At 50.2% G+C, this 21,578-nt stretch overlaps 1 protein-coding gene and 1 long non-coding RNA gene across 3 annotated transcripts in view; both read left to right on the top strand.

Moving 5' to 3' along the window:
• The window catches only part of GALNT13 (polypeptide N-acetylgalactosaminyltransferase 13), a 136,209-nt gene extending 127,540 nt beyond the window's left edge, over positions 1-8,669 (top strand). The window contains exon 13 of the mRNA XM_054829171.1: positions 7,108-8,669. Coding sequence (XP_054685146.1) covers positions 7,108-7,248 — 141 coding nt within the window. The 3' untranslated portion in view covers positions 7,249-8,669. The remainder of the gene's footprint in view (positions 1-7,107) is intronic.
• A 6,918-nt stretch (positions 8,670-15,587) lies between these two features.
• Positions 15,588-20,892, top strand: LOC129208345 (uncharacterized). Of its 2 annotated transcripts, none has more exons than XR_008577786.1 (6): positions 15,588-16,646; positions 16,728-16,857; positions 17,138-17,292; positions 18,078-18,529; positions 18,602-18,752; positions 19,016-20,892. It is a non-coding gene; the product is annotated as an uncharacterized LOC129208345 (long non-coding RNA). The 2 variants fall into 2 exon arrangements; XR_008577787.1 differs by having other exon boundaries at positions 18,602-18,760.
• Positions 20,893-21,578: the final 686 nt, after the last annotated feature.

The following is a 21,578-nucleotide window of genomic DNA, read 5'->3' as shown; positions in this document are numbered from 1 at the left end:
GGTATTTGCCGGGATTGTGGTCGTGTCACGTAACTAGATGAATGGTCAGAGAGCTAACTTATTCTTGAGTCTTTCCCTGAAAAAAACTTAAAAATTAGTTTTATGAACTTTCTGCGTAGTGATAGGACAATAGAATAGAAACACAGAAATGCTTCCCGTCCGCATCAAAAAACTTACTGAAAACGATGTGGCACGAGTCCTGCTTTTCTGCCGCGAGCAGTTTCCGCTAAGTCACGCGGTACGGTCTGGGAGCTGCCGCGGGCAGGAGGGATGTGCCGTGGCTCCGGTGGCAGCTCGGCCGTGTCCGTGCCGAGTGACGGGCACAGCTAGAAACCAGTCACTGGGCTGATGGAGAGGGTTGGCGTAGGAGGGAAAGCTATTCGAGTAACTTTCTGTCAGTAACCTGTTGCTTGCTTGTTATTTCATCTGCAATATGGAAAATATTTTGAATCGAGCTTAAAAAGGAGATTGAAGGGGTTGGTTTTTTCTTTTGCAAAGCCCAAAATTGAAAGAATCAAATAAAGCATTCTCTTTTAATGCCTACGTAAGATGGAAATCCATGTTGAGACAAAATCATTTGCAATCAAGAAGTGATTTTTTTTTTTTTTGTTATTCAAATAGATCATTCCATCATTCTGGTTTGCATTTTGCCTAAAGCGTGGCGGGCGCTGGCTGCGGCTCCGGGGCTGCCGGGTCTGGCCCCGTGCGTTGCGGGGGGTTGCCAAACCTTCGATTCCATCACTGTTTTCACTGCGCTGCCTCTTTGTCTTTACCCGCTAGGATAGCTTACTTTAGATACTACTTGTGGAAGAAAAAAAGAGAGTCCAGTGTTGGTACATAGTATTTATATGGTCTAAAAAGAAGCCCTTCTAGCACGAGACGTTGATGGTATAGCCTGGCTTTGAGGGAACGCTAAGTACATAAACCTGCTGTCACCAGGAGCAGCAGCGAGCTTCAGCCTCAGCTCACCCCCGCGGCTGTGTCGGGAAGGGCGCCCCAGCCTCCGCAGCTCCTCTCTCCATGTCGAATGCAAAATGGCTTTTAACACTTCAGGCACTCGCAGGTTGCAGCATTTTTAAACATTTTTTTTTTTCTGAATGTTTTTACATCTTGACAGGACATTCTTTTTTTTTCTTCTCTTTTTTTTTTTTTTTAATCCATCACCTTCCATTATTGAATTTTAATGCTTTTCTTTCCTACTTCTTGAGCAGCACATTAAGATTCCTGGCCCTTTCTCAAGCTGCCCATTACCTTGCAAGGGCAGGTCCCTAAATCAGCGGTATCGATGGGACGTGCCAAGTTAGAATTTCCCAGCTTTCAAAGGCTTCCTATCAGCATGTCTTTATAACATATTTGTAATGCATAAACGCTGTTTGCTTTGGAATGGGGGTTGGAAACGAGGTGGTGGATCAGCAGAAAAAGCTCCAGGAATTATGATGGGCTGGAGCCAGAGTTGCTCCCTCAGCGTGTCATCTTGCTTATCTAACGGAACTAATTTTTCCGATTTTGCTAAGCAGTTTTGTGCGTTTCTTTTCCCCCTGTACTGGGGCACTGGTCTTGGTGGAGGTGTTTTTGCGGGAGTTCCGTACGGCTGGCGTTCGGTGCCAAAGAGATCCCTCGGGTTGAGGTCGGGAGCCGTGCGGAGCGTGTCCGGGTTTGTGCTTGTGTACCTGGCGGCTCCCATCATGTCACCCAGTGGCGTCCAGGCAAATTTCTGAATGTGCGGTGTGATGAAATCTGATGACGTGTAACACGTGGGAAAAAATGAGGCTGTCAGTGTCTGATAGAAAATAGTTTCATTTCATCATGCATGAATAATGACGTCAGGGTTTCATCTTGCATACTTACTGTTGTCACTAAACACGGTGTCTGTGTACAGCTGTTGAATTTGCATTCGCGGAGAGATGAGGGTCTTCAGAAATGTTTCTCGAGTCACTGTTTGACCCAATTTCCTTTCTTCCCCCCCATCAGTACGCTGGTAAATGGGAATATAGCTTTGAGGTAAGTCTGGTAACAACCACAACCCCTGCACCAAACCCTAGAATAGCGCATCTTGCTCGCTCCTCTAGCAGTGCTGTGTAAACGCGACGTGACTTAGTGCCTTTCCGTAGGTACTACTCCGACACGCCAAACCTTAGTTATTCCAATAGTCGCTGTACAGTCTCGGGCTGCCAGTGCTATACACAGAATGTATGTGCCAGCCTGGTCACTCGGGGACATCGTGTCAGATCCAAGTACCAGACCACGAGTTTAACGTACGTAAATCAGCGAGGCTGCACTGCCTCTAGAAAATCGACAGCAATGGAAGCACGAGATCGCTTGGCCCCTTTGCTCCTTTTACTAATCGTGGCTGTCTAAGAAGGTAATAATGTCAGTACACCTTGCAGCATCCGTATCTCAGCTACTGGGCTGCATCCTTCAGGCAATTACGGACTTTGTGACTGTTTCTCATATGGGACCAGCTGGCCGTGGTGTAATCAAAGTAACTTCTACCCTAAGAGATTATGGCCAATAATCTGAATATAGCTATAAATTGTGGTCTTATTACTATGTACTTGAAAGGACTTAGTCCTTTAAAAATGAGTAGGGAAAACATTGCAGGGTTTTTTTTATTACCTTCTTAGAAAGTACCAGAGAAAAGAGTCTGGTCAGGTTAGCAAAACAATGCTTAGTACTATTTATACCCATGTGAAGAATCTACTAAATTCAGGCATTTAATATAATATAAACATTAATAATATAGAGAGATTGTTACATTTCAAATTTATTTCTTTATGTACCTCTGTTTTCCCTTAAAAAGAAGAGCAGACAGGAGTGAACACGAAGCAATAATACATAATGAAACCAAAACAAGCATTGATGTTGGCGCTGGTTACTCAAAGTGACTTTATAAGGACATTTGTTCTTGATATTTTTAGTGGCCTCTTTATAAGTACGTTATTTTTTCCCTTACCAAGCCAAAGCCGCAGAGCAGGAGCGGGCGAGGGGGCAGCAGCCAGGGCGGGATGCGGGAGGAGCGATGGGGTACCCGAGGCGATGGGGTAGCGCTGCAGGAATTCAGGGAGATAAAAGCTCCCCTCCATCTCTGTCTGCCTGGCGTGGCACGGGGAAGGAAGAGCTGAAATTGTGCTTGGCAAAAAAATTCTTCTCTCCTTATATGTAAATGTTTAATTTCTCGTATTTTTAATTTATTAATGCCCGAGTAAGCTTCAGGATGTTTAGGACAGGAACAGAACTGAAACTGTAAAGGGGATGGGTCTCGTGAGGAGCGGTCCCTCAGAGCAGAGCAGTGAGGACAGTTTCTGTGAAACTAAAGCTGAGTTCATGAATACTCCCATGTATGTATGGGGGGGGACGGCGTAAGCTAACACAATTTGCCTACGGTTTGCCCCCGGCGTCTTCAGAGGCACAGTTATCCTTTAGATGTTCCCAGAAGAGGGCTCTCTGCTTTAGCTGGTTCACTGCTGGGGATGTCTCATCAAACACTCTGTTGCTTTTTCCTTCGTTTGTCTTTGTCTTTGCCGGTTTTGTTTACTTTTACCATTTTTCTGTCACGCAGACCCATACATTTCTTCATATAATCACCCAGTCGTGCCTGACCCTAAGCAGGATAGAGGATGGCACCCACGGTCCCACCGTGGAGGCTTGCGATGGCAGCCCCTTGCAAACATGGATGCTAAGAAACTACACAAGGCTGGAAGTCTTTAGAAACATTTTTTACAGCCCCACTGACTATTTCCTTTAACGAACGGTTGGAGGTTGGTATTAAAAAGCAAAGATAACATGTAATGATTTCAGCTATTCCCAGAAAAATGCTTCTCCATTCTCTGCCTGTTAAACTCAAATGAGGTCCTTTCTTGCTTTCTTAGATGGTTATATAGATATTTGATAATATATATGTTTCATGTTAGTTAGTAGTAGTTACTATTAATTATAACTAATTTTAGGTGAATTCAACTGCCTTGACCTATTGACATCAACGTGATCGTTACTGTCTGCACTAGCTGAAGATTCGGTCCCTATTCCAAGACACACAAATAATGCCAATTGTGTAATATTTTTCAGAAATGTTCACTTTGAAAATTCCCAATTTTACATATTTCAATCCTAGAGTAATCAGTCACAGATAATTTCAAATCGTCAACAGGTAATTGTGAAACATTAACCCTTGAAGGAATCAAAAGATTGTGCCCACCACCGTGGTTCTGTCCTGGCCAGTTTGGCTGGGTAACGTCACGGATGGCGATGGGGCAGCGCGCGCCCAGGGATACGAGCTGGGGTTTGCTCTCATTTCTTACCTGCTCCCCAGTCGAACGCTTTTCCCTTCATCTCTGAGTTGGAATCGGGTGAAAGCCTCTCTCGTTAGTGGCAGACCCCTGAAGCGGGAGGGTCTTGGCAGGCGGCGCAGAGTTTCAGCCTGTGCATCGCAGCCCACAGAGCCGATCCCGGGGGACGCCCTGCCCTGCTCAAGCACTCCTCACAGAGCCTGTTTCCAGGAACGGCTTTTTCTCATTTTCCGAGTACCTCTTCTGCTGCGAACAACATTTTGCTGGTGCCTTTCACTGGCAAAAGTCACTTTCTCAAACAGAACTACCACGGTTGCCGATATTGCTGATATCTATAATGACCGCAGAGTAAAGGATCTGTGCTCCGTCGTTGTGCCGTAACGCGTTCAGAGCCTTCGCTCATCAGAGCTATCATTTGCATACATTTGGTAAGCAGGAAACTACGTAGCTCGCTCCTGTGCATCTGCGTGTCTGTACAGCTAGCTCTGCACCCGTGCCTCTGTTCTCACGTTTGAGTAAAACAGAAATTTTAGCCTGGCTTGTATGAGTATCGTATCGCCTAGTAATTAATTGTTTTCCAAGCAAACGAGACCTTTTTTGTAATAGCATAAATAATGATAGAACACAGAAAGAAAAAAATGTATGAGACAGTTGAAAATCCCAATGATACGGTAGTCTAGCATGAAATTATGCACTGAATAAAAGGGAACAGCTGATGAAGGCAGCAGCAGCATTTTTAGACTTGTTTGCATTTCTGGTTATAGTAGAAAATGATAGCAGCTTAATTGCACTTAAAACAATGTAAGTGAAGAATCAGTGATGCTTTGAGCAGTGCTATTTAGTAAACAAGCTACTTCTGTTAGCACTACTAATTCTTTCCTCTCATAATTAGAGGAAAAAAAGCCTTACATTCATCATTGAATGCATATCAAATGGCCCCTCGGTGATTTGTTACAATATCTGCAGGCTTTTCTTTGAGAATTGCGTAATAGTTTGTTGTAAACCGAGCAGTGAATCTCTGGGGAGGAGCTATTGAAAGAATATTCATAATACAAATTAGGAGTGTTAATATGTGACATGGCAATCCGGTATGAACTGCAGCCTAAAATTCTACAGTGCGGTAGCGCAGGTATGTGTTTGGATAATAAAACCGCATCGCTTGTTGGCAGGGTCAGCATTTCCCAGCAGTTGAGTTGAAACACCAAATTAACAGTCTTTTTCTTTTTTTTTTTATGAAGATACAGAAATGATATTTATTAGCATTGAGACCGCATCAGAGACACTCGTTCCTAAAATGACTGCTTATTTGCATAACTTCAGTGACAGTAGTATTGTTTTTATTTTACTGTAGTACTTATACTCGCAGGTGTGTGCGAGGGAGCAAGCAGCCTCCACCGCCCCGTAGCTGCTCTCCTGAAGGAGAGCTCAGCAGTGCTGCTGCTCCAAGGCTGCTGTCGGTGGATTCATCCTTCCTCCCCAGGCTGCAGAATTTTGCCGCCCATCCTTGTTCCCCGGTTGTTCCTTTGCGGGGGGATTGACATGACATCGGTCTCTGCTCCAGCGGAGGATCTGCAAACAGGACTTCGGTCCTAAAATCAATTATTCCCTTGGTCGTTCTTGCAGGGGCAGGGTTCCAGTCCCTAGGGAGCTGCTGTACAGCACCTCAGACCTTCTTTGGCCGCTTTACCTGGAGTGTTTTAAACCTTCCTGTGTGGGTTGCGTGGCTGTTTTTAAAAGCAGTGGAAGGACAGAGTCCGTACAGTCCCGTGGGCAGCGAAGCCGGTGCAGGTCCGGCAGCGGGCAGCAGACGTCTGCACTAGCAGACACCGCGGAGAGGAGGAGCGGGTCTGCGCAGGGAACCGAAGCCTCTGAGCACAGCTCTTGGTCTCAGAGGCCCTGCCTGTTTGGGGGGAGTTACGCAGCTCTGTCGCAGGCGTACAGCCGCTGACCTAACGTGCATCCAGGGGCGTGCGCAGGTTTGCATATAATACGGTTCTAATTCTTTCTTCAGGAACCAAAAGACCTTCTAGGAAATAGGAAATCGGTAAATGCAACGCTTCGTAGCAAGGGTGCTTAAGCTGTGTGCTTAATTGCTGTGATTTTGTGTGTAAAACCCCTAGATCAACCCCGGAGGAGTGATGGAGAGAACACCCGCTGCTCAGCTGCGAATGTGCCTGCTTGTTTTATCCAAGTGCACAACTCCGTGTTTAACTTTCCTGGAGCTCTTTGTGAACGTGTTCTCCCAATGCTTTCAGCAGAAGATGATTTATTTCTTCAAAATAAGTTCTATTTCCTGTTGTCCCTTTCCGGCTCTCCCATTCCTCAGAAATAGGGTGTCATGTAGTAGGAATAGAAAAGTGTCCCAAAGTAAGAAAATATGTATGGGAAACAGAGGAGTTTTCATCTGTGTGTTGCTGCTGTTCACATAATACTTAGCAAACGTATTTCCACTGGTCTGGTGCGCACGTGTGTTCAGGTTGCTGGAGTCTAAGGTCCTTAATCCAAAATACTGTTGCTTTCAAATAATATTTCTTTGCACTTATTTTGTGCTTTTTTATTTCTGTTGCGTTTATTTGCTGCTGGGTTCAGCAGAGGCCCCCCGGGCTGCCTGGCCACGCGTGAGGAGGTGAGCTGGGCACCCCGTGGAGCAGCAAGCAGCGTGGGAGAGGTCCCGTAGAGCCGTACGAGGGACGGCCAGGGATGAGTACCTGTCTCGTGCCTTGTGTAGTGCCTAGCATAATACTGAAATAAGACCGAAAACGCATTCACTGGTTCTCAGCAGTAACTATCTTGCTGCAGCTCTTACCCTTCTCTATTGCAGAAGCTCACCCTGAGGCACGTCAACAGCAACCAGTGTCTGGATGAGCCGTCGGAGGAGGACAAGATGGTTCCCACCATGAGGGAGTGCGGTGACGGCCGTTCCCAGCAGTGGCTGCTGCGCAACATGACCCTGGGTGCCTGAAGTCGGCGCAGACCCGCTGCCTCGGCTGGGATGTCCTCCTCCTCCTCCTCCTCCTCTTCCTCCTCCCCTCCTCCTTGCTGAGGCCAGCGGTGCTGAAGCCCTCTCCAAATCCCAACTGTCAGAGCAAAGTCACGGGGGCTGTTCCTTGATGAGGCGGGTCTCCACGTGCCCCTTCGAAGCCTGTGACTGTTCCAAAGCAGCTCGTCTGAGCCTATGAATGTCAAAACACGTGCTGTTGTCAACACAAACGTGCTCAGAAAAGGTTCCAGGGAAACCTCTATGAACCCTACAGCAAAGAGGTTGGGATGGAGGGTGTTCTGCCTGTCGCGCACCACTGCCGAGAAGTGACCCGGTACAGAATGCCTTATGACACTCAGTGGCACTGGGAACCATCCTGGCAGGCATCTCCTGAGCTGGATGTGTTGGTGCTGGTCTGTCCCGGCACGCGGTGGGGATATTTGCTGTTCTCGTGTCGAGTGGGACTCGGTGCAGAACCGCGCTGAGTAGCAAAGTCACCAGTCAGAGCAAAAGCTTCGTGCTTTGTGCTGGGAGACAAATGAGATCCGGTGTTTGGAAAAGCAGCAAAAGTGAGCAAAGACTGCACTCAGAAATTGAAATTAAATCAAATGAGGCAACGGCAAAAGACGTGGGAACAGCGTTAAGAAGGAGGAATGACGCGCGTGAGTCGCTCAGACCAGCTCAGATTGAAGTGTCCTCTGCGATGGGAAGAGAACCGGCTGGGGCTGGCACCTGGGGAGCTGCAGGGGGGTGCAGGTGGAGGTACCAAACCCTGAGACCGCCGGAGACTGCGAGTTGCTCTGACCACGATCCCTATAGCTGCCACCCTTAAGCGTTAGTATATAACACTGCATCCTGCATCAGGCACAGACGGGAGCTTCATCCGTGGATCCCCTACGCCCAGAGGGTGAAACTGGATCGACTCTGAGTTCTGGCTCCAGGTGTTCTTGCTTCGATAGCAATGACAGATGCTTATTTAGATTTTTAATAATGTCGTGGCTTAATCATTTTGTTAGCGTGGTTATTAAAAACATGCTGATGGCATGCAGTCGTGTCGGAGGCATCGCAGGAACTGATGCCGCGCCGGCCCGCGGCGCGACGCGTGGAAGGGTCCTATACGTACGGGTGGCGTTTCCTATACGTATTGGTGACGTTTCTCGTGGTGACCCCAGCGGCACGCGCTCCCCAAAATGCATCTGCTGCGCGACGGGCTGGGGTTTCGGCAGTAATCTGTAACTTCCCATTGCCTGGAGGGTTCAAGAGCCCTAAATCACGGGGCGGCAGCAGCCACGTGGTACAGCGCGGGTAAGCGGTCAGATGGGTTCCCTTTATTTCACTCACAATTCTGCAAAAGGTCTGTTTATGCACTAGGCCATTAAAAAACGACAATATTTTCTGTATAAAGCTCTGGTCGTTATGGATTAATAGTGTCATATATATGTATGTATTATAAATTTATAGACCATATTTTCTTGATACACATCATTAAATGAAAAATAGAAGGATATTAAATTGGAAAAGTGATTGCTGTGCATGCGTGGGAGCTGGAGTATCACGGATTCACTCAGAGTGGAAGCTCAAAGTAGGGTCAAACACTTCCAGTTCTCCTCTCCAAATCACCACAAAAGTACACAACGTGGCTTAAAAGCTAGCAAAACAGGAGAAGGCCGTCATTCCACCTCACAGAAAGAGCATGCAAACATCATGAACAGATTTAAACGCCAACCTCCATGCAGAAAACAATTACTAAATCGTTCCTTCATCTCCCGTCCGAGGGCTTTTGCCACGTGAGCAGCCACTCGCGCTGGTGGATGACGCATCCAGGCACTTGGCTTTTGCACGTCCTTGCAGAAGTAAATGGTGTGGAAGGTCCGACGGCATCCAGGAGCATCAGGAGAGGGTGGCGGGCGGCGTCACCTGCCACGTGGCTGCCGAGGGCGAAGGCTGCCGAGCCTCCCCCGCCGCCCTGTTCCGACCGGGGGCTTTTCTTAGTGTCGCTGCCGGAAGGCGATGGCAGGGAGCAGCCGGCGTGCGGCTCTCTAGGCTTCAGGTGCGATCTCACAAACAGATGAAGAAAAGAATGTTTTTCTCCTTAGAATTGCTATAAAGGTTAACCTTATCGTAAAGCGTATAATCCCTTGGCTAAGCCAGCGAGCTCGCAGCGTTTGGGTACGGTGGGTGCCCGCACTGCTGCGTCCCAGCCTGGGGGAGAAGAGATGGGAAATGCCTCCGCGTTGGGTTGTGCTCGCTTAGGAGCGAGTACGCGCATCCCTCGCGGCCGGAGAAGTGTTGCTGTAGGTCTTCGGCACGCTGGCGTCTAGAGATAATGCTCAGCCCCAGGAGGAAGCGCTGCAGTACCTGTTTAACTTCAGTCGCGGTGAGTATTTCCCTGGGCTTGGAGGGGCCGGATCCTGGCTTTACCTCCTCGGTAAGGATGCAGAAACCCCGCGAGTCTCGTTCCGGAGGAATTTCACACAAAACCTCGTTTACGGAGAGTGAGGTGGTGATGGCGAGGGCGCCTTAAATGCCGGTACGGCGTCGGGGACCATCAGTGGTGGGGTGTAGCGAGTGAACGCAAGCTGCTGCGCCCCAGCCCTTCCTCCGGCCACTGAATTCAGGCGTTGCCTTGACAAGTCTTTTGGGCTAAAATCATTTAAAATGGCTCAGTCGGCTGCCTCTGGTGGTCAGTGCCTGAAGTTCAGGACCCGCAAACGGAGCCTAGCCGAAAACCATCGGTTGATCTTTGTTTCCCCATTTAGAAATATGTCAGAAAGGTGTCGGGAGGATTGACTGCTATTTGCACCACGTGTTTAAAATACGAAGAACCTTGCAAACGCTGAATATTTGTTGCTTTCCCTGGAAAAGCGTTGCTGGTTCTCCCGTTTGTTAAGAAGGGCTTTGATGCCGTGAGAGCGAGCTGTAATGCTGGGTGGCATCAGCGAAGCGAACGTTTCGGAGAGTGAGTTGAACCACAAACGCTGCAAAACGCCGCGTGGCTTTTGGTCTCCTGGCACCTTCCGCGACCCGCGGAGGTCGGGGAGGCCAGGTACAGCCCCCAGCTGAAACGGGCGTTTGGAGCGGTGCGGGTGGGTTTCTCTGCGGATGCGTGTTTCCCATCGCTAGGAGGGCTGGCTCATTCGTTGCTCTCCAGTACGAATAGCGCGTTGAAGAAAAGCTGCAAAACTCCATGTTCTGATTTTTTTTTATTTTTTTTATTTGAAAGCAGAGATCTTCCCCGATCCCACGCCCTCGGGCTGCATCGGGTGCTGGGCTGAGCCTGGCACGAGGCGGCTCTCAGGCCGGAGCTGTGAGAGGATGGGGACGGTTTGGGAGGTGAGGGCAGCTGGGCAGCACCGACACAGTTTGCACTGCTCGGGGTAGCCGCACGCCTGCCCCCGTCCCCGCAGCTCACACGGCTGCTGAGACTACACCACACGTAACCTGCTAGTAACTACAAGCTGCTGTATGGCCGACGGTGCTGAACGAGCACCAGGGATGTGTTTTCTTGCTTCCGTGGCTTTCTGTGTCCCTGCTTCCTCTCCAACGTGTAGTAACGTCCAGCCAGAACCATTGCTGCACCCCCGCTTCCTTTGAACTTATTTCTCCTCTGCGAGCACCTACTCGGGACAGCTCGGTAAGCGGTGCCTTGCGAAAAGGCCGCGGTGCTCTGAGATAATAAAAAGGGTTATTTGAAAAATGTTGGAATTCTGCTTGGTATTTTCCAGAGCAGGAAAAAAAGCCTGGGGTGTGGTGGTGTGGAGGAGACGCTTACAGAGGCTCCTGGATAAGTGCCGGGAACACAAATTTAAATTAAATTTATAAAAGTAGGTTGTGGATAAAGAATTACGCATTTAAAATGTTATAACGGTTATTAAATGGTACACTGGCACTCTTTGCTGTACATTTAAATATTTATACACTTTTGTAGAATTAAAATACACTGGTTTAGTTTTCTCCTGGTGCGTTCGTCTTTTTCTGTACGTACTTCCTTTTTATATGGTAAAAAAAATCCGGACTTTGCACTACACCCCCTATACTCGTAGATCCTTTATTTACACGCAGAACTTCGGAGACAGCAGAAGAGCTGTTCCCGCGGTGATGCGAGGGATGGAGAGGTGGCCGCACGCGAGTGCAGCCGGGCAGGTCGACGCGGGCGGCTGTGGCTGACCCTCCGCTGGCGTTTCAGGCTCAATTTTCCAACCCCCCTCGGAGAGCATCGTCACGCCGGAACACCCAGCCTGGGGAAGCGCGGCAGGGTCCGCGGCTCACGCTTGAACCCCGGGATTTTGCCCTGCTGCGCTAGATATTGCCCGAAGGCTGCGTTAACCGCCCGCGTTTGGGGGAAAAAAAGAGAATAACGCAGTGGGAAGGGAGTAGTTTCCAGAGAAATACTGCTTCGGTTCTCCCCGCGGCGGGGCAGGGGACGGGCCGTCGTGTCGCGTTCGCCCCCGTCGCAGAGCTGCAAGGAAATGCAGGGTCTGGTTCTGCAGGGAGGTAACGGGGGCTGTCAGTAACGGAGCTTTTCTCCTCTTTTTCTCTTGCTTGGGGGGCTGGGGGATTCTTTTTTTTTTTTTTTTTTTTAGTGGCATCTTGAATCCTGAAGCGGCTGGAGGAGTGCTGGTAAGAAGCGGGGGTGGGGAGAGTATTTTAAAAACAAAGGATCTATAAACGCAAATGAAAATTAACCCTCAGGAGACACAGAGGGAGAGATCAGTTCGTGTCGGCGCTGTAGTGGATGTGGTTGCTGAGAAGTTGTAGCACAGATAATAGTGTGCCAGTGTTGAATTATTTCAGATTTTTCTGTTAATTGCTGCACAAATGGAGGCTTTTTGTTACTAGCCCTACAAAGACTTAAGCAAAGTGCTCAGAGTGTTACAAGTGGTAGAAGATAATGTAGCCTTCATCTGCATTACTTTAGAGTTACTGACAAAGAAATGATAGCAGTGAAGGTGATAAAAAAGATATTTTTTTATAATAGCAATTTTAATTTCCTAATTCAGCCTTCTGTGCTGTTACAGTGTCCTTTGATCAACTAATTTACGGAAGTGCTACCAGTTAATGTCTCATTTAACAAGCTGATGCCCTTCCAGAGTATCATCCTCGCTCATGCAACTACAGAGAAGAAAAATTAAATCCTTTTTATCGAGGTTTACGTGCTTCAGGTTGTCTTCAGAGAAATATGTATTTGTGTATTTGTTTCTGACGAGCTGCAGTGTATATAAAACATTCATCGCATAGATGCGATTAAAAAAATGACTGTTAAGTTTCTACTCTGATTATTAAACTGTTTTGCAAAGATGCAATTAACTGTAGAGCTCATGTTAATTATAGTATGTGAATCGTTTAAATGAATCATAAAATAATGTATTTGTGAGTAATGAATGCAGACATAGAGGTATTTTTCTCTTTTTTTTGCATTTCCCAGAGATGTTAATAATTAGGACTGATTGTAGAGCTGAAATTACAGTGAGGGGAACAACCTACATCTCATTTTCCTTAAAAACGGTACGTGTTCTTCTCTCCTTTTGAACTCTGTTTAAGGGTTTTGTGGAGCCGCCCCCCCCACACGCAGATGAAGCATTTTCTTTGCAGGGAATATGAAGTCAAGCAGATACAAGAAGTTCAGATTTGTGAGTTAATTAGATTAATCTCTCCACGTTGCAGCTCGTTATTCCCGCATAATGTGCACCCTCACGGCCTCGCACCCTGGGACCTTCTGGGCAGCTGATGAATTGCCGGAGCGCTCGGCAGCACCACGGTTCTTCGCTTTGGGGCTGCTCGTGGGGTGCCCTTGCTCGCCCCGGGACCCCCCCCCGGAGCGGGGCTGGGGAGGCAGCGGGAGGAAAGCCTGTGTACAGTCGGGTGTACCCACGGTCTGTCGGGGTACCGCCGGTCACCGCACCAGAGATGATGGAAAAGTGAAACGTATCTCCAAGCGCTGTAGATTTTAACCATTTTTTTTTTTAATTTCCAAGAAACCAGCAGAGAAAAGGAGAGCAAATGGCACTGGGAGGCACCACCAAATGGCACTGGGAGGCACCACCGGCACCGCCGCAAGGTGCGTGTCGGCAGCCGGGCTTTCTTCTGCTGGAAAATCAGGCGAGCTGCCGAGAAAGAGCAAGGGTTCCCCGCTCCGGGGAACGCGGGGGGGTCCCCGCAGCCCCCTCGGCTGGCAGCGTTCGTTAAATCCAAGCTCAGCTACAAAGCTCGTTGGCAGTAAGTCGGCGGCACAGGTATGTTGTTAAAAGGGGACGTCGGTGCAGAACTTGCCTTGACTGCCCGTGCGATGGCCCAGGCTCTCGTGAGGACGGACGCCCACTGAGCTGGGGCAGGGCGAGGGAGTCCAGGGTCTGCGGAGGAGGCTGGCCCGTATGGGTTTGCCTCTTTTTGCCACAAACGCTGATAACGGCGGGCGTTTCGTTGGCTAGGAGTGCATCAGTAATAGGGTCAGCCCTGCACAGCCAGCGTATTTTATCTACTCGAAGGTGCCAGGCGTTGAACAGGAACAATTCCGGTCAGCTCTGCCGTTATCGCGGTAAGATATCGCCCTCGTGGTCTGCAGGGCTGTGTCTGCCGCAAGGCTTGAGTCTCACCTGGACGGATGGAATTGCTGCTCTGCAGCCCTGCTTTCACTGGAACTGCGCAGTTTTTCCTTTAACCGTTACCCCTCGCAGTATAAACGGACCCAGACAGCACGCTGAGGGAACGGGGGCGTTGGCGTGGTGCTTCCACCGGGGAGTTGCGATGGCGCGGGAAGCAGAGCCACGGTGACGGAGCAAACTCCTGCGAGCGGGTCGTCCCCCCGACAAGTCTGCGGTGGGTCAGCGACAAGCGCCACGAGTCTCGCTCCCGGCTGAACGGACGTTTCGTACTGGTTCCAAGCCCTTTCTCTCGCTACGAGAATTATTTAAGTTTTGTGTGTTGAAGTCCCAGGAAGTGCTGGGAGGAAAACAAAAAGTGGAATTCAGCCTCCAGCCCAGGGAACATCGCGTTTCAAATAAGATTGATATTTGTCGGCTTCAGTTACAAAGCAAAATGGAGTAACGTGTTCTGCCCTGTGCATATTAAGGTCCTAATTTTGGTGAGAACCCTCACATTTAAGGGGCAGATACTGACTTTATGACCTTTCTATGGATTTGGACGTGCGAGGAGCTGTAAGAAGTGTATTTGTGCGTTTCACCTGTTTCTGCCGATGAGCTGGAGATGAGGTGAGACGCCAGAGCATCTTTAGGAGATGTGTCTGGGGACAGGCAGGGGCACCGCAGCCCCGGGGGGGATTTCAGTGCCCCATCCCGTCCCCTTTCTGCTCTCCATGCCCACGGCCAAGCTCTCCCGCCCCTGGCAGACCCCCCCGGCTCGGTCCGGTCGCCGCACAATGCGAACAAGAGAGGACTTAGTAGCAGAAGAGTAATAGAGGTTAGTTCCCGACAGGCACGTGCATCTAAGTTTGCTAACAGGTTTTTTCCTGCTGGTGTCAGTATTTATTGGGTTTGCTCCAAAGCCTGTTGCTTACCCTGCAGGCACACGCAGCACCCGGTGGGCTTCAGGCAGAACTCGCGCGTACCGGCGGTCCGGGGTAGCTGGAAATCGGGTCAGGTCGCTTTGGTGGGGTGCTATTACTGAAAAGCGTTTTAATTTTCCTACTTGGCAAGGATTATACCAAATTTTGTATTATTAAACCCACAAATCTTCTCACCTAGGGTATAAAAATGTAGAGGGAGATAAATCCAGGGCGAGCAGGAGGTTAGACTCAGCGACTTCCCGAGGTCCCGTCCGACTTGTACGAGCCTGTAAAAAAAGCCTCCAAAAGTGGTGTCAAGGGAGGCTGGGTTTATTACCAACAAAAAGCTGCTCTTGCTAGCAACTTACTGCTTATTGCAGCTGCTCAGTGTTGTCAGCGTTATGTCTTTAATTGATCAACTTGAAATAACGACGTGAGCCCGGAGAGGCTGGGCAGGAGCTAGCAGAGCATTGCAGCCCCCCCGCGCATTTTTTCCGCGTGCGTGCGTGCCTGCCTGTAAACGCGTGCCTTTACCCAATCCTGCAGCTCTTCCAGCCCCGGCGAGGTGCCCGCGCCCACCCCCGGGGTGCGGGGTCGGGGGACGTCCCCTGTGTCCCCAGCAGCCGCACGGTGGGGGCACCCCGAGGGACCTCATTCGAATCCGCGCACCCCGTTTCCCAAGCGAGAGGCTGCCTTGGAGAGCGTGGGGGTTCCTTCTCCGAGAAGGACGTGCGTGCTGCACGCTGGAGAGGACCTGTTGGCGAGGGCAGGGAGTGCAGGACCAGGGGAAGGGGGGGAGATGGAGAGGAGATCGTGGGAAGAAATTCTTCCCGGTGAGGCCCTGGCACAGGTTGCCCAGAGAAGAGTGGGAGGCTCGAGACGCAATACCAGCGAGGAGCGATGGCGCTGCAGGACGCGCGGTATCACCGGAGAGCTGTGTCGTGGCCAGGAACATACGGCGTTGAGTAATGACAGATTGTTCTCCAAAACAGAGAGGCTGCGTGCTAATTTCTGCAGGGAAATAGCTGAATTTGGGGGGGGGGAGCTGTGCACAGGTCAGCCACTGCTGCTCCGCACGTCAGCAGGGAACCGCCGGCACCGGGGCTTGCCAGCGCCAGAGGAGCGTTTCTGACCCCTCGCTCGTGCAGCGTTGCGGTTTGTTGCTCTCCAAACAGACAATGAGGTATTTTTGTCCGTGGGCAGAGGATAAACCTGCTCAGCATCTTCTGAGGACTGCTTCCCATCTCCCTGGTCCAGAGTGTCTGGGCAGCGTTGAGGTCCAAGATCCGGATTTCAGACACGAAATGGGAACCGCGGTCTCTTTTAAACAGCGCTTAGTTTAAACCCTGAGCACTCAATTGTCAAAATTCTGGTATTCAAAGTTTCTTTTCCCCAAATCAGGAAGAATAGACACAATTTCCCGCAGTACCGGGAGGTATTTTGGGGGCCCCTCGAACAGGAGCGGGGGTCTCGCCCCGTTCCCTCCCGGCGTGGCACGGGCTGATGCCGCAGCGTTTGGGTGCTGCAGCGTGTCGGAGGAGGGGTGCGCCCGTCCCCCCGCCCTCGCCGCCGCGGAGCAGGGGCTGGCTGAGGAGCGGCCGCGGAGGTTTCTGCTCCCCGAGTTTGCTGAGCTTCGCGCTTGGAACAGAAAGATCTCCCAGCACCGTCCCAACGTGCTCCGCGGTGGATGTTAAACAATCGCGTAATTAAAGGTGACGGAAAGGTGTCTCATTAGATTAGCCTTCGTATTTGCCGTGTCTTTAATCTCTCGTGGTGCCTTGTGCTGAGACCGCGCCAGGACCCAGCCGGCAGCCGGGGAGAGGCCAGAGCATCGCTCTTCATCCTGCACGAGGCAAAACCTTGAAAACACAGGACCTTGGTAAGAAAGAGGGACGTGGCTTATTTGTCCCAAATTGCTGTTCTTCCCCAGGGAGCTGTACTTACCGTTGATTTCCTTCAGAAGTGAAGACCATTTCACTCTCGGCCTTTCGTGTGCTCTGCCACGCTGCAGCGGGTAGGAGGTGGCATCGTGCCTGCATGGGACGTTCCTGCTGCCGGACAGCGTTGCACACCTGGGTTTCACTACGTTTGTAAGTCCTGCCTCCGCTCCCACACGTTACGGTTTTTCCCCCCCCCCCCGAAAAAATCAGTATCTGTCTCTGCTCATTACGTTGTCACCAAAAATCCGAGTCTTCACGTGCCCAAGCAGGACGTTAAAAAATACGCTAATTACAACCGCATATTTTATCTCTACTTCAATGATTTCTAGCCAAAAACCGCGAACATAACATTTTGCGTAGTCCGTGAATAAGAGCATGCTTTGGTTTATTTACCACTTCTCTAATTCTGAAATACCTTTCTGTGACGCAGGCCAAACCCAAGAAGCAGCAGAGCTGCTGGATCATCAGGTGACGTGGGTTAATTTGGAAATATGAAAGCGTCCCACCACACCGTGGAGAAGGCTCCGTGGCTGCAGCGAGGGGGCGAGGCGCTCTCCAGGGAAGCTGAAAAGCCCATTTTACCAGGTAAGTGCTTCACTCAGTTCTCTGTACCTGCTGGGCATATGGAAAAAGACAGAAATACAGAAAATGTTGAGAAAAGGGAAAAAAAAATACTGAGGAGGTGCGAAGGTTGGAAAACGCCTGGTGAGTTTTGTAGAATGGCATCATCTTCTGGCCAAAAATATGGAAAGGCTTTGAAAACTGGGCTGGAAAAATATACTGCAGGGAGCTTTAAATTTGTTGAGTAGATGAATTGGATCACCTGATAGAGCTCTCTGTCTCTAATAAATGTGCATATAGATATAGATTATCTGTATGCCTCTATATATGTGTATGTGTACATATATGTCTGTATATTTAACCGATGCTATTTTTGAGCAGATTCTAATGGCCCTGTTGCAAATTGCTTCAGGCTAAAGCTTGCCTGAAGATGTTTTCAGTCCAGGAAAAGAAAGAACATCTGCTCTTCACAGAGTTACAGCTCGTAACCTTTTATATTGTTGTTACAAAGGGGAGAAAGCGCAAGGTACTGCCACATTGTTAAGATTAGCGAGTTCGTTTTGAGATTTTTTTTTTAAATCTCTTTTCTTTATACGTGTCATGTATAAAGAAGAGATTAGGATGGCTAGCTACTTGGAAGGATTAGTGACATGTTCATTAACCTCTTAATCCTTACAATATTGCTTAATGAAGACTATTATCAGATTTATATCCCGGTAAATTGCAGTCTTTAGGATGTGAAATGTATTGGAAAGTAATATTCAATGGGAAATCTCGTTCGCAGAGGGGTCGTGTGCTTAATCTTACAGAATCTGGTGGGGGTTTTGTAATACCCTGGCGTTTCTTCACCGCCTAAGACAGGATGGAATTGAGACGTGCAAACAGCAGTGTTTGTCATCATCGCACTTCAAACGCCTCCGCTTGGGGCTGGGGTGGAGAAGCGGGTACCTCTCGCTGGACCCTTGCCACTCTCCTGCAAGTAAACGCGCGTCGAGGTTCGTGAGATGCCCCGGGCCTCCGTCTCCCCGTGCAAGAGCTGGTGCGGGACTTCGACGCGCCAGGCGGGGCTCTGGCAGGATTTGGCTGCAGAAGGGCGGTCTTGCGAAGCAGCGCGTGGGTTGTAACCTCACCCCTAGGGCTGGATGGGGCTCCTCTCCACCGAAGGATCTTTTCTGTATCGAAAAGGAATCTCACGGGGCAGGAAACCCCTATGAATGTGCAACACCCCTCGAACAGCTCAAGTGCAGCTTGCCCTGCGTAGGTAAGTTTATATTTTGGTAAAGCCATACGGTTTTTGTCAGCTTTTATGATGATGCTAGTTGTTTCTCAACAGCTCAGTGTTGTTCCCCAAACAGCAGCGGTTAGAGCTGCGACTGCGTAATAAAGTGCCTTTGACGTCAGGAGTGCGACCTCGGTCACGCTAGAGCCAGCTCTCGGGGCGAGCGACACCGAAACCTGGACCAGCGGGCATGAAAGCCTCCCAAGTGAGAAAGTAAATTACTGAATCTTTGAGGCTATTTGTCTGCAAATGTCCTTTTTTAATTCCCCTGGCTTTAAACGCATGGTTTTGTTAAACCCTTATACAGGGGTCTGGAGGAAGGGGGTGGGTGGTGTGTGTGCGGGGTCCCTGGGGGGCAGGGGGGCAGTGGGACCCCGGGGCTGGCACCTCCGCGTGACGGCGAGGTTCCCCATGGGGAGAACAACCGAGACCCAACGCTACCTTTTTTTTTTTTTTTAACCTCCAAAGCTGGCTGTAATTTCTTCTGACAATTTAGCACAAACACGTCAAAGGAGCCGGCGTCCAGCACGGGAATCGCAGCAGAAGAGCAAGTGATGTCACAGGTGTCCCTGGGCGGCGCTGAGCTCCCCGTGCGTGAGCAGGTACCCCCAGCCTGACCTCGGTGCTGTCCCTGGCCTCCTCGCTCAGCACCACGTTTCCAGAGACACGAGCCAGGCTGCGGTACCAGCGCTGCTGGCTGAGCGCGTCCCGGGTGGAAGGGCGCTGGGGGGGACGCGGGTACCCGGCTGCGCTGGGCACGCTGCTCCGCCTCTGCCAGCAGACCTCGGGGAGGGAGGCGTGGGCGAGACGAGGCGGAACGCTCCGTGTGTCCGCGGTCCTGGGGAGGCTGGGGCCGCGGGCGGGGGGCAGCGACGTCGGTCCCGCTTCAGCTGCACGGCGGTTCCCACAGCAGCACAAAAGCTCCTCCAGCATCTCCCGTCAGCCCCGTCCCCGGGGGCTGCTTTACGCAGCGGCCGTGACAAGAGGCTTTGGGAACGGTTACGGCTCCTCAGCCCTTCGCAGAGCCCGCTGCGCGGAGCGGCTAGAAAGAATATTGTGTATGACCTTGGGTTTCTTCCTTTTCGTTCTTCAAGAGGGAAGGAGCCGGGCTTGAGGGTTGTTTGCTACTTCTGGAACGTTTTCTGTTCGTACCGTCGGCTGCCTCCCCAGCAGGGGAAATAGCGGGTCCTGACTTCCTTGCTTTTAATCAAACCTGCGGATGCAGGAATGAAAATTTATTGTGATTATGAAATCCCAGGAGCTGTAATGTGAACTATGCGTTTCTAGAACACGTTTGAAATGTGAGAAAAACGTATTTTAAATCATTCCTCTTTGAAGTACGGTAACAAATTTTTGGCATTTCATAGATGCAGCAGCAGCAAGCAGGGCAGGATTTACATCCTATGCATTCAGAACAACCGAACAAATGGTTTTGAAAGCTCTGAAGTTATGAGTACCAAAAGGAGCTAACAAAGTACGTGTTCCTTTCCTTGTGCTTTTGCATTTCAGTGCTTACTCTTAATTTTAAGCTAAAAGGAAAAAGAGAAAACTCTGCTAATTGAGCTCTTCCTTCTTCCCATGGGTGTAAGAAATCACTCCATCAGTGTCTCAGAAATCCTGCATTAGGTACAGGTGAGAAAGGGAACTTCCACGTAGCACACATCCTAGTGCACAAACTGTATTTCCTCTAAAAGATACCATTGTTACAGCATATTTAATGCTATATATTCCTGATATCCATATAGCTATTGATCATCCTTGTGAATCAAGATTGATTTTTTTCACCTTAATGAATTCTGCTTCACCGATGGCGCTCTTCATTCTGTCGGGGAATATGGAATATGATTTATTATTAAATAAAATGGACATGATAAAGAGATTATGTATAAAACAGATGATATAGATATAGCTATATTGTGGAAAGCGACGCTAGCCTTTACTGGTATCGTTACGCACCTGCATTTAACATTGTAGATGGTGGTGGTTACCCTTTCTGCGTGAGCTCCTCAGGGCTGCGGGGCTGGCTCAGATCTTTCCATCCTCCTGCATTCTGTAATCTGGGGTCTCACGGTCGTCTCCCCCGCAAGACTCGGACAAGCTGGGTGCTTCATCCCAGTCTCACCACGCTCACGCTGATATCAGTCCTTAATGCCAAAGCAAGCGAGGCGTGGTACGGGAACAGCTAAAGTGCACGTAATTACACCAATAAACGGCTCGTAGAAATAAGATCAGAACCAGGCTGATCAGAACACCCGTCTGTTGGTCACTTTTATCTCTCGCCTTTGAACCTCTGCCAGCTCGGTAAGCGCTTTTGAGAGAAGAGAGTGAAAACCCAGCGCTGCTCCAGGAGCCGGGGAGAGGGGATGCTGCATGGGGCTGCGCTCCCGCAGGCACCGCTGGGTGGAAACTTCTTCTCCAGGTTCGTACGCTGCAGCCCGCGTCCTGCCGCAAAGCACACCGGCCTAAAGGGAACGCCCAGCGTGCACACGCACGTGCACACGCACGTCTCTCTTCCCCAGGCCACGCGCCCCTTTCGGAGCCATTGCGGTCTCTTTGCGGCCGCAGATGCCTCGAGTAGAAATCCGGGGCTAAGAGTGGGCGAAGGCACGAGGCGGGGGGGTGGTGGGAGAGCTACCGCGGGGCGCTGGGGAGCAGAAACTCAGCTGATACTGGCCAGCGTATGAAATTGTAAAGCAGCAGAAAGCCCAACCAGGCAGTGGCTATGAGCCTGTGATCCCGGGTCCTCTCAGGACCATTGATAAGCCATTAATTAATTGAAGCCAATCATCTAGCTGATTTTTATCCATTTTGGCTCGTAAGCATCTCCCCGGCTGCGGGTGCCCCCGCTTTGCTGCCGTGCGTGAGTTACCACGGCCCTTCGCAGCATCCTCACGTACGGCAGCCTGGGGCTGCACCTAACACGGCTTTCCCAGCGCGGAGCGAGGGTTCCCACTGCGGTCCTGCGTGGGCGATTTCAGGGAGACGGGAGCTCCTTGCGCACGGCCGCTCCATTGCACCGGCTGCGAGCCGG

This window comes from Grus americana, chromosome 6, assembly GCF_028858705.1.
Source record: "Grus americana isolate bGruAme1 chromosome 6, bGruAme1.mat, whole genome shotgun sequence".
Classification (NCBI taxonomy): Eukaryota; Metazoa; Chordata; class Aves; order Gruiformes; family Gruidae; genus Grus; species Grus americana.
This window is presented reverse-complemented; position numbering and strand designations above follow the sequence as displayed.